At 37.6% G+C, this 15,102-nt stretch overlaps 1 protein-coding gene across 4 annotated transcripts in view; it reads right to left on the bottom strand.

The window, feature by feature from the left end:
* The window catches only part of L3mbtl3 (L3MBTL histone methyl-lysine binding protein 3), a 114,291-nt gene that overhangs the window by 30,065 nt on the left and 69,124 nt on the right, over positions 1–15,102 (bottom strand). For all 4 annotated transcript variants that reach the window (XM_048354068.1, XM_048354066.1, XM_048354067.1 and 1 more), the window contains 3 exons: positions 12,129–12,239; positions 7,007–7,121; positions 4,631–4,733 (listed from right to left, as the gene is read on the bottom strand). In XM_048354068.1, coding sequence (XP_048210025.1) covers positions 4,631–4,733; positions 7,007–7,121; positions 12,129–12,239 — 329 coding nt within the window. The remainder of the gene's footprint in view (positions 1–4,630; positions 4,734–7,006; positions 7,122–12,128; positions 12,240–15,102) is intronic.

Here is a 15,102-nt window from a genome sequence, read left to right as displayed (position 1 = left end):
CATCAAAAGTTCCACTACATACCTTATTTGTAGAGGCAATATGTCCTCAGAGAAAGCAGATGCTTTTCTGAGGATCACTCAATATCCATCCCTATATGACTCTATTTATACCAGAGGGGCCTCTTTAGAGGTCAGGCCCACCGGGCTGGGAATATGGCCTAGTGGCAAGAGTACTTGCCTCATATACATGAAGTCCTGGGTTCGATTCCCCAGTACCACATATATAAAAAATGGCCAGAAGTGGTGCTGTGGCTCAAGTGGCAGAGTGCTAGCCTTGAGCAAAAAGAAGCCAGGGACAGTGCTCAGGCCCTGAGTCCAAGGCCCAGGACTGGCAAAAAACAAAACAAAACAAAACAAAAAACCCAAAAACCAGAAGTCAGGCCCACCTGACTGGTCTCAAGCAATGAGACCAAAACCGGCACTCCAACAGTGTGTGTTGAAAGGTTGGATGTTGACTTAAAACCTGCTCATAGCTGGCAGGTATACATGCACCCAGAGTTAGGCATTTATAAAACATTCCAGAGACCACAGAAATGTTTTTTGGAGGTTGTTAGAAATGCTCTGGCTTGTTGCATTTTCTTGTTTCACATCCCCAAGATAAATTTTACATAGAGAATGTACTTCTGAAGATACTAGGTATGTAGAGTATGTACATTTATATAATCCATAATTCTCTTTTAACCCTCTCCTGTTCTTTACCCTCTCAATAGGCCAAATGAGTGGAAAGTGACAAGGAGAAATACCATGACACAACCATATGACTGCTTGTACCAGTTGTCATTAGCATGCTGGCCACTGAACATCCATCCATAGCAATGAGCAGAGCATACCTACAGCCAGCTCTCTCTCACTGATTTGTATTGCAACATTTTACAAGGTCACATTCTCATACTGCATTATTGAGGCCCATGTGCAGTTTCTATCACTTCTTAGATCAATTTTGATTTGTAGTCTTCAGAGGCAGTAAGAACAAATGCTCATCAAAACACATTCTTTCGCTTATGTGATAATAAAACTGACTATTCTTGCTAAAAGAGCAACTTTCCTTGTTATCTAAGCAAAGAATGCATGTTTTGATTTATGCAGTTTCTCAGCAAATTAATCCAAAGAGAATTTTCTCATTATGTTTTCCTAAACACAGCATTCTTAGCAAGGACAGAAATAAGTCCAGTGAAATGAACCTTTCAGAAAATATCCATGATGCAGCAAGCTATTCCACAAGTCTGCTAATGAAATGGAAAACAGGCTGGGCCTGCTGAGGATTAATGCCCTGCCATGAAGGGAGTGTTGAGGGCTATAGAGAGGACAGCCTGGGCTAAGGAGTTGAAGGAAATAGCTGCTAAGGGCAGACAGCTGTTCGACAGAAGCTAGAACCTGCCACTAGCTCGGTGAATGGCATTCCTTTGTTCAGAGACCCTGGTCCACACTCTGCCCAAGGCACAGACTGTGCTAGTTATGCCCTATATGGGACAATGAACACAGTTTCTTCATCAGTGCTCCTCTTTCAGCCAAGAATATACGAATTACTTTTCTTCAAGAAATGAGGAGTTCCGGGCTGGGAATGTGGCTTAGTGGTAGAGTGCTTGCCTAGCATGCATGAAGCCCTGGGTTCCATTCCTCAGCACCACATATACAGAAAAGGCTGGAAGTGGTGCTGTGGCTCAACTGGTACAGTACTAGCCTCGAGCAAAAAGAAGCCAGGGACAGTGCTCAGGCCCTGAGTCCAAGCCCCAGGACTGGCAAATAAAAAAAAAAAAAAGAAAAACAAAGAAAAGAAAGAGATAAATAAATAGATAGATAGATAGATAGATAGATAAATGAGGAATTTCCTAGTATGGCTCCATTTACTCTGGAAGAACTTCTTTACCACATTCCCCATGAACTCTTCCCTGAATCACTCATAGTTTTCTCCACTTCCTGAACAACATTGTACCTATGGAGAAATGCCCGAAAGACAACCTTCAAAACTGAAAGACAAGTGGCCCAGCTGAGGACCTTCGAGGTTCACCTGAACATTTGAGAGAAAGGCAGCCCTGAAGAGTGGTGGTGACATTGGGAGGGGACATGGCTGTCACCCAGCACCAAACAAACTTTGCCAGAGACTTCAAGCACATCACTCTACAGAGATCATGCACATCACTACCAAGTGGGTTCTTTTTCCAGAACACCAAGTCAAAATTTTAAATACTCAATTGCATCCCAGTAACATACTGTCACCATTCATTCACCTAGGGGTTTTTATGTTTGTAGTTATTCTTTTCCTTCACAATTTGAGCAAATCACCTTCAGTCTAATGAACGTGATAGGATTATATAGGAGAAAGGTCCATATGCAAAACTTCAGTTTTAATTACTGTTTTCTGTCTTACATGTTGGCTAAAGCATGTATTCTATAAGTAAATACATGAGTCTGAAATCTGAGGCTGTGACTGATTCATAGAGCAAAGTGCTGAGAGGCAGAGGGAGAGGTCAAGAACAAAACTATGGAGTCTGCCTCTGTAAAAGGATACGGAAAACATGGTACATCAATTCCATGTATATAATGGAGTATTATATTCTTCAGCAAAAAAAGAATGAAATAAAGTCCTTTGCAATACAATTAAATCGTAAACCATATTAAGTGAAATAAACCAGATTGAGAAAGAGAAATATCCCATGTTCAATGTCATTTGGGGAATCTATACCTAAAACTAAAAAGAATGATTCAAGTGTACAGCTAGGGGCAGAGGAAAAGTGAACTGGGGGAGGAATTGGTGGGAGAAGGGATAGTGAAAGGAAAAAGGTGGTGGATCAATAGGATGGAAAGATTTTATACATATGTATGAAAATAGAAAAATGAAACCCATTCTAATTGCTTGAAAAAGAGTAATAAGGGGCAAGAGAGGAGATAATTTTGATCGAAGAATGAATGTATGGAAATATTACAACTAAATCCCTCTGTACAATTAATATTCTAATCTAAAAAATAAAGGGGCAAAAGGAAACAAAAAGGAAAGATCAGACCCTCAAGCTATACCAGGCTCCCCCACCTCCACCAGCTGTTAGGTAAAGTAAATTTAAATCTATCCAGTATTTCTATGGCCTCATCAAAGCTTGTAAGAAGTAACAATTCCTGCACCAAAGGCTTGTTCTGAAAGCTATTCAACATATGGAAAGCAATTAGTATAATCCCTAACACAGTAAATAAATGCTCAATGTTACCTGGCTTGTTGAAAAGCTGCTCTTCAAAAATATTTATTGGAAAAAAGAGTATTTTCCATGGTTTCTGAACATGCCCTGGAATTTAGCAGACTCATGAAGTACTTCTCGCACTTACACTTACATACTGATCTAAAAGTCAGTCAGTTGCCTTCACTAGCCACTATTTAGCAATGTCAAAAGAGGCAACATTTTTAACTCAGTTTCAATGAGTCTTGTAAGTTTCCATTTGCAATAAAAAGGATTTTTAAGTGGAATCACCATAATGTCCTTTTGTTCTGGAACCTACTGAACCTCATAACAACGAGGGAAGAACACTGCAAAAGGAAGATAAGCAGGACTGAGGTTGCAGAAATGAAAGAGACAACTGCATCCAGAGAAAGTAATTACACAAATTTACAGTTCCCATTAATTTTTTGAGCAAAAGGAGGTGAAATTTTAAAGATCTAAATTCCCACCCTATAAAACTGGCTGGATGAGAAGTCAGTTTTTTCTTAGTGGGCAATCCAATTAGCATGTTTACACTTGCACTGAGAAATTACTGTTTACATACATAACCAAATGGTATGCTTCTGTTCCTTAAAAAATTCCAGCTAAATCACAGTAATTTATTGTAATTCCATTGGTATTTAAAAAATGTCTACAAAGATCTCCAAATCATTTAAATAATATATCATATTTAAGTGTTTTGTTTCCTTTGCAAGTGACATAAGAGTAAGAGAAAGGGCTGGGGATATGGCCTAGTGGCAAGAGTGCTTGCCTCGTATACATGAGGCCCTGGGTTCAATTCCCCAGCATCACATATACAGAAAATGGCCAGAAGTGGCGCTGTGGCTCAAGTGGCAGAGTGCTAGCCTTGAGCAAACAGAAGCCAGGGACAGTGCTCAGGCCCTGAGTCCAAGCCCCAGGACTGGCCAAAAAACAAAAACAAAAAACAAGAGTAAGAGAAAAAATACTGAGGGAATTCTTTCTGACTGTTACATGTTTATGGTTGACTAAGTATGAGCATTATTTAAATATCTCCACTATCCACAATAATCTTATCCCTTACTATCCAAAACATACTGTCATTCGATCACATAGTACTCTTACCAAATAATTTTTTAACTTCTTCTCACTATTAATGGCCAACTCAAATTAATCATTTCAGAAGCCATGTATCTGTAAAACTAGTCAGGGCTTCCAAGAAAGGCATAGCTAGAGTAAATCTATTTTAAACCGTGAATACATTTTCTTCTGGAAAGATTTAACTTTAGATACAACCTTCATTTTTATACGTTCTCTATCGTAACCATATTTCTTCTGAAACTGAATGTAAAATCAGTCCCCATCTGTTTACATACGAGGAAGTCCTGTTCTAGACTTAAAGGGCAAGGGATCCCTCTGTGACCATGTGTGAAATTCTTATGTATGTTAGAGGTGCGAGCACAAACCTGTTAGGGCCCAGGTGCCTTGCTCTCTTAAAATGGCCAATCCCTTTACACCCTAGAGTTGAGCATCCTCCACTTTCTGAAGGCTCCATTAATTCCGCAGAGCCTATAGGAAAGAAAAAGAGAAAGAAGGTGCCAAAAGTTAAGCAGATGGTTGTACAAGTTAAATATCTAGGGTCAGAATAAAAAAGAAAAAGAATTTCTAAATATTCAATTATGAAATCAATACATAGAAACAGAAAAACAAGTTGGCCTGTAAAAATCAAAACAATCTTAAATGTTCTTCTTTTAAAAAAATCCTAATGACTCTGTTCACAACCATTTATCTTTCTTCTGTAGTGAAATAGTATACTTCGGTATAATCTTTCAAAACATAAATTAGGGGCTGGAAATGTGGCTTCATGGTCGAATGCTTGCTTAGCATGCATGAAGCCCGGGGTTTGATTCCTTAGTACCACATAAGCAGAAAAAATCTGTAAGTGGTGCTGTGGCTCAAGTGGTAGAGTGCTAGCCTTGAGCAAAAAGCAGCTCAGGGACAGTGCCCCAGCCCTGAGTTCAAGCCCCAGGACTGGCAAGACAAAACAAACAAACAGAAAACCTCATAAATTAGAATCCAAGTGCTAGTGGCGCACCCCTGTAATCCTTGCTACTCAGAAGGCTGAGACATGAGGATTGTGGTTTGAAGCCAGCTCAAGCAGGAAAGTCTGTGAGACTTATCTCTAGTTACCACCACCAAGAAAAAAAAGGGGGGGGCAGGAAGTGGTGTTGTGCAAGTGGTAGAGCACTAGCCTTGAACTTCCCCTTCCTCCCCAACACACTCAGGAATGGCACCCAGGCTCTGAGTTCAAGCCCTAGGACTGACATACACACACACACACACACACACACACACACACACACACACACTCACACACTCACACAGAATGATACCTCTCCCTAAAAAGATCCATATATGAGAGGCCAAATCTGACTAAATGAGAAAGATTTAAATAATTTTTGTCAAGTGACAAAAACTGCACATGAATACCCAACTACTGTGAAAGTCCTCACACTACAGAGTGTGCAGGCTTTTACTTCCAGCCCTCACCTCCCTCTTCCTGACCATGCAGATGCAGATGCTCACTCACGGATGTGACGCTAAGTAATCAGGTACAAATACATATTTATGTTACACATATATTAAGTATTTGGCTTAATTTATTTTTTGCCAACCATAAGGGTGAACACAGACGTGCTGTTTGGAATGGTCTCCCTTGGTTTTTACATCATCTTACATATTATTTGTGACAATATTAATATGTTTTATGGCTGCTGCATAGTATATATTCTATGGGATGCCTTATACTTACCTACGACTGGTTTCAATGGTATTTTTTGTTTCCTAGATGTGCTGCACTGACTACTATGTGCATGTGTCATTGTACAGTACCCGGTGTGCATATAACATACAGAAATGAAGCAACTAGACAGGGAAGAAGTTCAAACTTAAGGAGAGAATGTTGCATTTACTATACTTCTTTCTATAAAATCAATATTCCCCCAAATTGAGAACATGGTAGATTCTTTACATATCTATTTTAAAATTTAATTTAATTAAAATTTGTATTGACAGAATTGTAGGTTCACATACAGGTATTAGCAGTAATAAATAAGGAGATTTATTTCATAGTTTCTCCTGCCTTCCCCCACTCCCCCTCCAACCCATGGTGGGTGCAAAGCTACAATAAAAAGTTACTATAAGGATAGTGAAATTGATACACTGAACTTTAATAGTCTGACAAATTATCTTCCAACAATTCACTACTTATGAAGACAATGTTTACTTCAAGATAAAAGTAAACAAGTAGCTATGCATGCTTTATTTTTTCATGTGGCAATTTTTGTGGCTATAAAATTATAATGACTATGAACATATAATAAGAAGAATTACAAAGAGGAGAAACATACAGTAGAAGGAAGAGAAAGAGAAAGTATAAAAAAACCTATACAGGTGATGGGGCTAATGAGGGTGACTGAAGAGGAATACAGTTGAACTAGTTTGTTGTTCTATATCAACATAGCACAATAAAATGTGCTGCAATTGTTGTGAGATGGGAGGAGAGGCGAGAGAGTGACAGAAGGGGTGAGGTGGATCAGGATACCTTGTATATATAAGGAGAAATGTCACAATAAAACCCAGCCTTCCTCTTGTCCAATATGATATTGGAAAAAAATGGTTTTAAAAAAAAACAAAACAGGATATGATGGGCCCATGAACACCTGATACATTTGATTAATTAAAGGTTTATATCTGTCTCTCAAAGAAAGAAAGAAAAAGAGAAATTATGCAAACCACACAAGAGAATGAAAGCATTTGTCAAGTTATCTTGTGTCTCTTACTCAAAGGTGCCTGAAGAGGATGTCCGGTTTTGGAACACCAGCCCACAGGGTGAATATCAGGAGAATCTGCATCTATCCAGTAGTCATAGCAAGCATTCCAGCCATCAAAGTGAACCTGGACACCCAAGGGACAACAACAGTCATAAAAATTCTGACAGTAACATCTGTGCTCACAGTATAATCTTCTGCATTTTCTTCTAACTTATCACAGGAAGTTTAATACTCCATAAACAATTTCAATTATTTAAAATACTTCAATCACAGTACAAAGCAAAAGGCACTTCTGAATCCCTTCAATAAATTAACCACCTATAAATCCCTAACAGAGGCACTGCTGGGTCAGTGTCTTTCAATACTGAGCCACTTGAGTACAGGAACCGAGTTATAGCATCTTCAAATGAAATCAATACCACACACCCAATAAATACTATTGAAGTAATAAAAAAATCTGGGGAGGGGGGAGATAAGAGGGAGGAATGGAGAGGAAGTACTTTCAAGAAAATATAAAGCAAAGCTTTAAAAAACAAAATCCAATAAGGTACTAGAAACATGCAATTGATAAAATACCCTTCTTGTAAGTAATTATAGCATCTCTCAAAGATAGGTTATAAGATAGTCACTATTAATATTTTTAATGGACATCATGTAAAGAGGCCATTGTTCTTTTAGTCACAATCTACCTGGTATTAGGTATTATATACATACTTTCTTTTTACCTCCGCTAATAAAAAGATCTACTGAAATGCTTTATATATTTCCCTTTTAAATCATGTTGGACGATTAGTTTTTTAAAGTCTATGATTCTCTCATTCCATATAAGGCAACAGATGCCAAATAAATAAAATTCCAAACATTGAAAGCTAAACAATAAACAGCTTAGAAAAATGCATCAGTGAACTTACTTGTACTCATAGTAAGAGACTAAACTTAAACCCATAAAAGACTTACCAATTTGATTAAAGAAAAATGTAAAGCTTCAGTGACAAATATCACCAAAGCAAGATGGAAAACTCATAAGAAACTTGAAAAACATAGTTACTGTAAGTAACAAGACATTCCTTAACTTCTTAAACACCATGGATTAATATAAAAAGACAAAAACCCAAGAAAATGATGACAACTACATATAAATGGCTCATTATCAAGCCAATCAGTGTGGTTGAGTACACCTGTAATCCCAACACTTAAGAGACTGAATCTGGAGGATCATGAATTCAGGGGCAGCCTGGACTATAAACCTGGAGACATGATATCTTTAAAAAAACCAAAACAAACAAAAAACCCAGTTAAGAACCGGTAAGATAATTCTAAAGAGCTATTTGACAATAACAATCAACATTTAAAATAATTCACAGAAGTAGAAACCATAAGAAGTAACCAGATCGTTGACTTTTGGGAGTTATGCTACATTAATAAGGTGAATTGTAGTGATTGAAGGTACATATAATAAGATACATAATGAATACACTCTCTCAAGCGTAGAAATCCATTCTCTTGAAATCAAAGCCCCATAGGATGGGGCTTTTTATATTATGGATATAATCTTAAAAAGGAGAGGAGACAGAGAGTAACTGGCCAGCTTATGTACAGCTAGTTAGAGAGGTAACCAGGCCCAAAATCCAAGAATTGGAAATAAAATCACTCATCATTCACATACATTGAATATAAAATATCACTTCAGAAAGTTGGCTTAAATAATAGCTCTTTCTTTTCTTATGATTAGAAGGGATATTCAAGTAACAACGAGAGTGATGCTCATGATAATTTTCTGAAAGTGGAAATTTGTGACATCAATGCTACCAATAAACAATGAATTATAATTTTTGGCATTAAAGTCAGTTTAGATGATTGTAATTACCAACCAATCATGGTAAAACATAATCTCTTTTGCTTGAAGTATAAAAATCTATGTTTTCTGACCTTGCTATTCCCAATTCAACTTCGTTCGAGCTTTACTGGATATTCATATAACTCATCCCTGTTATTGGAGATAACCAACTAAATCTTATAAAACTCAACTATAATAAGCAAACTTAATCCTCACAAGATGTATGTAATCATACATAGGTTAAGTTAGGAGTACTGTGAGTTTTTGGTTACCTTGGGCTAAACAGTGAGAGAGAGAGAAAGACATGAAGGAGTAGGGAGCCAATCACAGGTTTAACAAAAAATATGATAGAAGCTTTGGAAACTAAAATAGGTATCTCTAAGCAAACAGTACTTAGGGAAATAAAAGTGAGTGAAGCACAAGAAAAGAAAGAAGATTAGTTCAACTGTCAAAAGCAGAGTAGCAGGACTTCTGAAAAGCAAGGGAAAATAAGAGGAAATTTTCAAAAACACAATGAGAAAACATTTCCTGAAACTGGATGTGAGGCTTCAGAGTGACAAAGACACTAACCTGACAAATAAAATACCATCACATAGGCATCAGACAATGAGATGAGGGCCTATTGTTAGACAAATGCCAGAGACCAGAGGCCCAGGACCCAGATAAAAGAAATCAAAATGGACTTAGAGGTGCAAAACAATGTTGGAGGTGAGGAGGCAGAAGTATGATGCAGGCATTATCTGAAAGGAAATGGTTCTCTATGTAGAATATGGGACTGAGGTACAATATGAAGCAAATATAAAGCCAGAGGGCTGGCATCTCCTTGCCCAACACCTATTTTTAGTAAGACACACAAGAGATGTTTCAACAAGGTAATAGTATACCAGGCCAAACAAAATATGTGATAATACCTTGTGCTTTGGAGGAAAATGATATAAAAACAAGTCTATTAGCAAAGAGAAATCTCAAGATGAAAGCTCTGTGAAGGCAGTCTTTCCACTCCAGCTAGTACAAGAGCCTGCCTGAAATGTGGGAAGAAAGCCCAAGAACAAAAGAAGTGAAGACTAACTGCTAAAAACTACAGTTAGTCTGACTGTAGTTTCTGACTCAAAACACATCAGGTCAACTGGAGAACTTGTCAATTTTAATAAGAAAACAGAAAAATTTAAGAAAAAAACTACAAAGTCATTATTAACTTCAGGAAATACAAAAGGTGATAAGGGGAAAAATGATTTTGAAAGTCTGTTCAGCAGTGAACAAATTTGCTTATTCATAGTAATAACATGGAAAAAAAATCAAACCAACCTTGCTTTACTAGAACTGTAAGGCAAAAGAATGGCAAGATCTAAATCCTGACTTACCATAAAAAAATAATTAGGAGCTAGGAAAGTGGTCTAGTGGTAGAGTGCTTGCCCAGCATGCATGAAGCCTTGGGTTCGATTCCTTAAAACCACATAAACAGAAAAAGCCAGAAATGGTACTATGGCTAAGTGGTAGAATTTTAGCCTTGAGCAAAAGGAAGCCAGGGACTGTGCTCAGGCCCTGAGTTCAAGCCCCAGGACTGGCAAAAAAGAAAAGAAATAATTAAGAACATTTTAAATAGATAAGCAGAGGATAAAAAGAACATATGCAATATTTTTTTTTAAATTTTTTTTTTTTTTTTTGGCCAGTCCTGGGCCTTGGACTCAGGGCCTGAGCACTGTCCCTGGCTTCTTCCCGCTCAAGGCTAGCACTCTGCCACTTGAGCCACAGCGCCGCTTCTGGCCGTTTTCTGTATATGTGGTGCTGGGGAATCGAACCTAGGGCCTCGTGTATCCGAGGCAGGCACTCTTGCCACTAGGCTATATCCCCAGCCCCCATATGCAATATTTTTAAAAATAATGAAAGTTCTTGCCAATGGGGAACAAGACTGTACTCTTGCCAAAAACGGCAAGATTTTGGCAAAGATTCTGGTCATTTTTTTCTTCAACAATATCTGGTACAATCTAACAAAAGTTTACACGTTTTTATTGTACTCATTCAAGATGTGAAAAATTATATATACATCATATAACATAAAAGTTGGGTTTTCATTCAGTTTAAGAGTTGACTTTATTCCTGAGAAACTGGCAATGCAAAGCTACATGAATTATTTCCCTCTTCTTATCTGGCTGGAAGCTTCTAGTCTCAAAAGCTTTTGGTGAATCTGGAACCCAGTTGCTGTCCTTGTTTACTGACCTCTAAAGGAGGTCCTAAATACCAACATATTTGCATACCAGTTGTGAGACATTCCAATAGTTACACAAAGATGTCTATTCAAGGCCCACACCAGCTCCTTTTTCAAAGTCAAGGATTGGCCAGAATGTTGTTTTAGAAAGAGTTCAGCTGTAAGTAAAGAGCTCACTGAACTTATCCCAGAACACTGGACCTCTCTGTGTCAAAATCCCACATGTCAAATCTGAGAGGTAATTACATTTTTTTATTACAAAGTTAATATTTGCTTTGGAAACCAAACTATTAACAAGGAAAAAACCTAAGCATTTAATCTCGATGCTGTTGTGACATATTGGTACATTTCCTTACAGAATTGCTCATGCATCTGTTCTTTTGAGAAAAAAAAAAAAAAGAATGGAATATTACACCTGAATGTTTCACTTGCCAGTATTAAATACTTTTACGAAATATTTAACTCTAATATGATGTAGATCTACTGTAGATGCAATAGATGCTACTGTAGTTATTCTCAGTATCAACTACTATAGTATGGCTGTACATTTGCCATTCAGCCTTTATCTTTGCATATTCCTTAAGATTTTTTTTTTTAAAAAAGAGAGCAGTCTTAGAGAAAGAATGAAGTATTTTATTTTATTCTGAACAGCATATTACCTTAATCTGTCTATCTCCACTTTCTCCAAACCCTCATAATTAAAGTGAAAGCATCTCCAAAAGATGAAAGGAAAATCTAGGCACTGGCATCTCACACCTGTGATCCTGGTTACTAAGGAGGCTGAGTTCTGAGGATTGCAGTTCAAAACCAGCCCAGGCAGGAAAGTTGGTAAGACTCTTATCTCCAATTAACCTCTGGAAAACCAAAAGTGCTGCTGTGGCTCAAGTAGTAGAGTTGAAGAGCTCAGGGACAGCTCCCAGGCCCAGAGTTCAAGCCCCACAACTGACACACACAAAAAGATGAAAGGAAAAGCTTTGATGAATGCTTAGAGCAATGTACAGCCACTGTGCATATTCCTATGGTTTGACTAATTTAATTATTACCACCACTGAGATATATTGAAACAAACCACAAGAGAAAACACTTACCTTTATCCGGTGATCATCGGTGTCTGCCACAGTGGCTACTCTAATAAACATGGGGTTTCTCTTGTCCACAACCTCAAGCTTCATTTTTTTCTGGAATCCATGTGGAGGTCTCTGCCATAACAGAAACATTTTAGACAGAGAGATTTTAGGGGAGGATCAGGTGGACTCCATGGCACAAAGAATAATGAACAGATGAGCTATTTAGAGCACCAACCTTTCAAACTACTCTTGAGTTACCAGACTGGCACCTTCTCAATTAAAAAAGCAAACAAACAAACAAAAAAAACCCCACATAATCCCTACAAACTCGCAAGAGAATGATGCCAGAACCTCACTGAAATGAAATACTGACGCCAAGATACCATAGTCACTTAATTAGCCATAGGAAAGATAGGAAATTGTTCTCACTGACTGGAGGTGAGGTAGCACAAGACAATAAGCATGAAATTCAATTTTAGAAAGAGAAGGAAAGTATTGAAGAGGCTCAAAAAAGATACCAAGGTTAGAAGACATAATGGATGCAAAAAAGTAGAAGACAGCTTAGAAAAAGAAAATGAGACATCCTAACAAACAAAACAGGTACTAGAGGGCTAAGACATCTGACTATTCAGCAGAACTATAAACTGTGAAGAAGTGAGAGGCTGCAGAAGGCAATGGAATTGTTTGGTTTGGTGTTAGATAAATTACTTATATTTTCTGTAAAGAGTACAATATAATATAAGTGTTGCTATACAAGTTAATTATAACAACTATGTACAGGATATGGAACTATCAGTGCAAGTCATGTGAAAGAGCACTAGAGTGGTTCCCTCTTAGATGACATGAGACACAGAGGCTGATTCTGCACAATTTCATCCCATTGAAAGCCAGGTGCAATGCAGTTCTTCACTGCAAAGCCATCTCTGCACTGCATTAAACCCACTCACAGTAGAGACAGCAGGTAAAAAAACAACAATAAATACCATGGAATTCTTTGCATTCTTCTTCTTTATATCTGTCTTACTATCAGGGGAGGTCATACAAATTCTCTAATTTTCTCTTCACGTAATATGGTTTTGTTCTTCAAATTCTTTTTTTTTTTTTTTTGGCCAGTCCTGGGCTTGGACTCAGGGCCTGAGCACTGTCCCTGGCTTCTTTTTGCTCAAGGCTAGCACTCTGCCACTTGAGCCACAGCACCACTTCTGGCCATTTTCTGTATATGTGGTGTTGGGGAATTGAACCCAGGGCCTCATGTATACGAGGCAAGCACTCTTGCCACTAGGCCATATCCTCAGCCCCTGTTCTTCAAATTCTTGATGCTCCTTTCATCTACACTTGAACCCCAGTCTATGAATTTTATCACTAAAAAAATCTTAATGATCTAAAATCAAAGTATCATTGAAGCAGGCACTCTTGCCACTAGGCCATATCCCCAGCCCCTCAAAGTATCATTGAAAGAAAATTACTGGGCTGTGAATGTGGCTTAGCAGTAGAGTGCTTACCTAGCATGCACAAAGCCCTGGGTTCAATTCCTCAGCACCACATAAACAGAAAAGGCTGGAAGCAGCGCTGTGGCTCAAGAGGTAAGAGTGCTAGCCTTGAGCAAAAAGAAGCCAGGGACAGCGCTCAGGCCCTGAGTCCAAGCCCCAGGACTGGCAAACAAAAAAAAAAAGGAAAAGGAAAAGAAAATTACTGTTTATGATAGATATGGCTATCTTTTTAAGAGAATATTTTTACCCTATCCTAGTCTTTCTATTTTATTATTCTATTCAAATCTATTCTATGCTATATTCTTTTTACAGGGTTTTCCCACATTTATATCCTCGACTGGTCTACAATTTATCATCCACCTGCCTCATCCTCTAGAGTGATGAGATTACAGGCATGCACCACCCCAGGTAGCTATTGAAATTTGTTTACGTTTTCTTTTAAATACATGAGAAAATATAAATGATAAATATGTATGTATTTTTAACTAATACCACTTGGGTTTTTAATGACAGAATTAGCAGGTATGGATTTAGATGGAGATGAAACCAAAATCAAGACTGTAAAGAGCAAAAACCATGTTGCATGAAGAGAAACTCTATTTAAGAATTTCATAGTCACCTGAAGTGAAAAAAGATGTAAAAATATGTCTTATTTCCTATTCTCCCATTGTACAGAGACAAAGTTTACTCTGAATCTTACTAAGGTTTATTCAAAAAGTAACAACTCTGGGTTAGATATTATATAGTATTTACTAAAAGCAGATGGCCTTGCAGGTTAGTAATTAAACATGCTGATTTGTGGTAATAAAATCAAAGAAAGCATCTCCATTTGCCATAAACAAATCTGAAGGAATTAAAAATACAATTTTCATTTACAAGCATTTTCCTGTTGTTAGCCTTTTAGAATAAATAGTTAACCAAAAAAGTTAGCTGTAAGACTTCAACCACTCAAGTCTCAAGTAGCATTATTTTCCAAGAAAACTTTAAAGTCTAAAATAAAAGTATTTTTATATGTCAACAGCAAAAAATTTCAGCAAAAATTCTGACTTTAAAAATTATAAAACTCAGGGAGAAAAATGGGGAGGAGGGAAGGAGGGAGAAAAATGAGGGAGGAAATAACAAGTTTGATAAAACAAAATATACTCACTGCCTTATGTAAGAAACTTGTAACCCCTGTGTACATCACTTTGACAATAAATAAACTAATTTAAAAAAAACTATAAAATTCAAGCTGGGCACTGGTGATTCAATGGTGTAATCCTAGCTACTCAGGAGGCTAAGATCTGAGAATTGCCATTCAAAGCCAGACCTGCAGGAAAGACTCGATAAGAAAACTGGAAGTCAAGCTGTAGCTCAAAGTGGTAAAGCACTAGCCTTGGGTGAAAAAGCTCTGGGACAGTGCCCAGGACCTATATGTGCATGCCCTATGACAGGAAAAAAAATTAAAAAAAAAAAAACAAAAAGAACCACCCCAAACTATAAGAACAACTTAGCTGTTTTCTCTT

Source organism: Perognathus longimembris, chromosome 9, assembly GCF_023159225.1.
Source record: "Perognathus longimembris pacificus isolate PPM17 chromosome 9, ASM2315922v1, whole genome shotgun sequence".
In the NCBI taxonomy this organism is placed as follows: domain Eukaryota; kingdom Metazoa; phylum Chordata; class Mammalia; order Rodentia; family Heteromyidae; genus Perognathus; species Perognathus longimembris.
The sequence above is the reverse complement of the archived record's forward strand: the minus strand, read 5'-3'. Positions and strand labels throughout refer to the sequence as shown.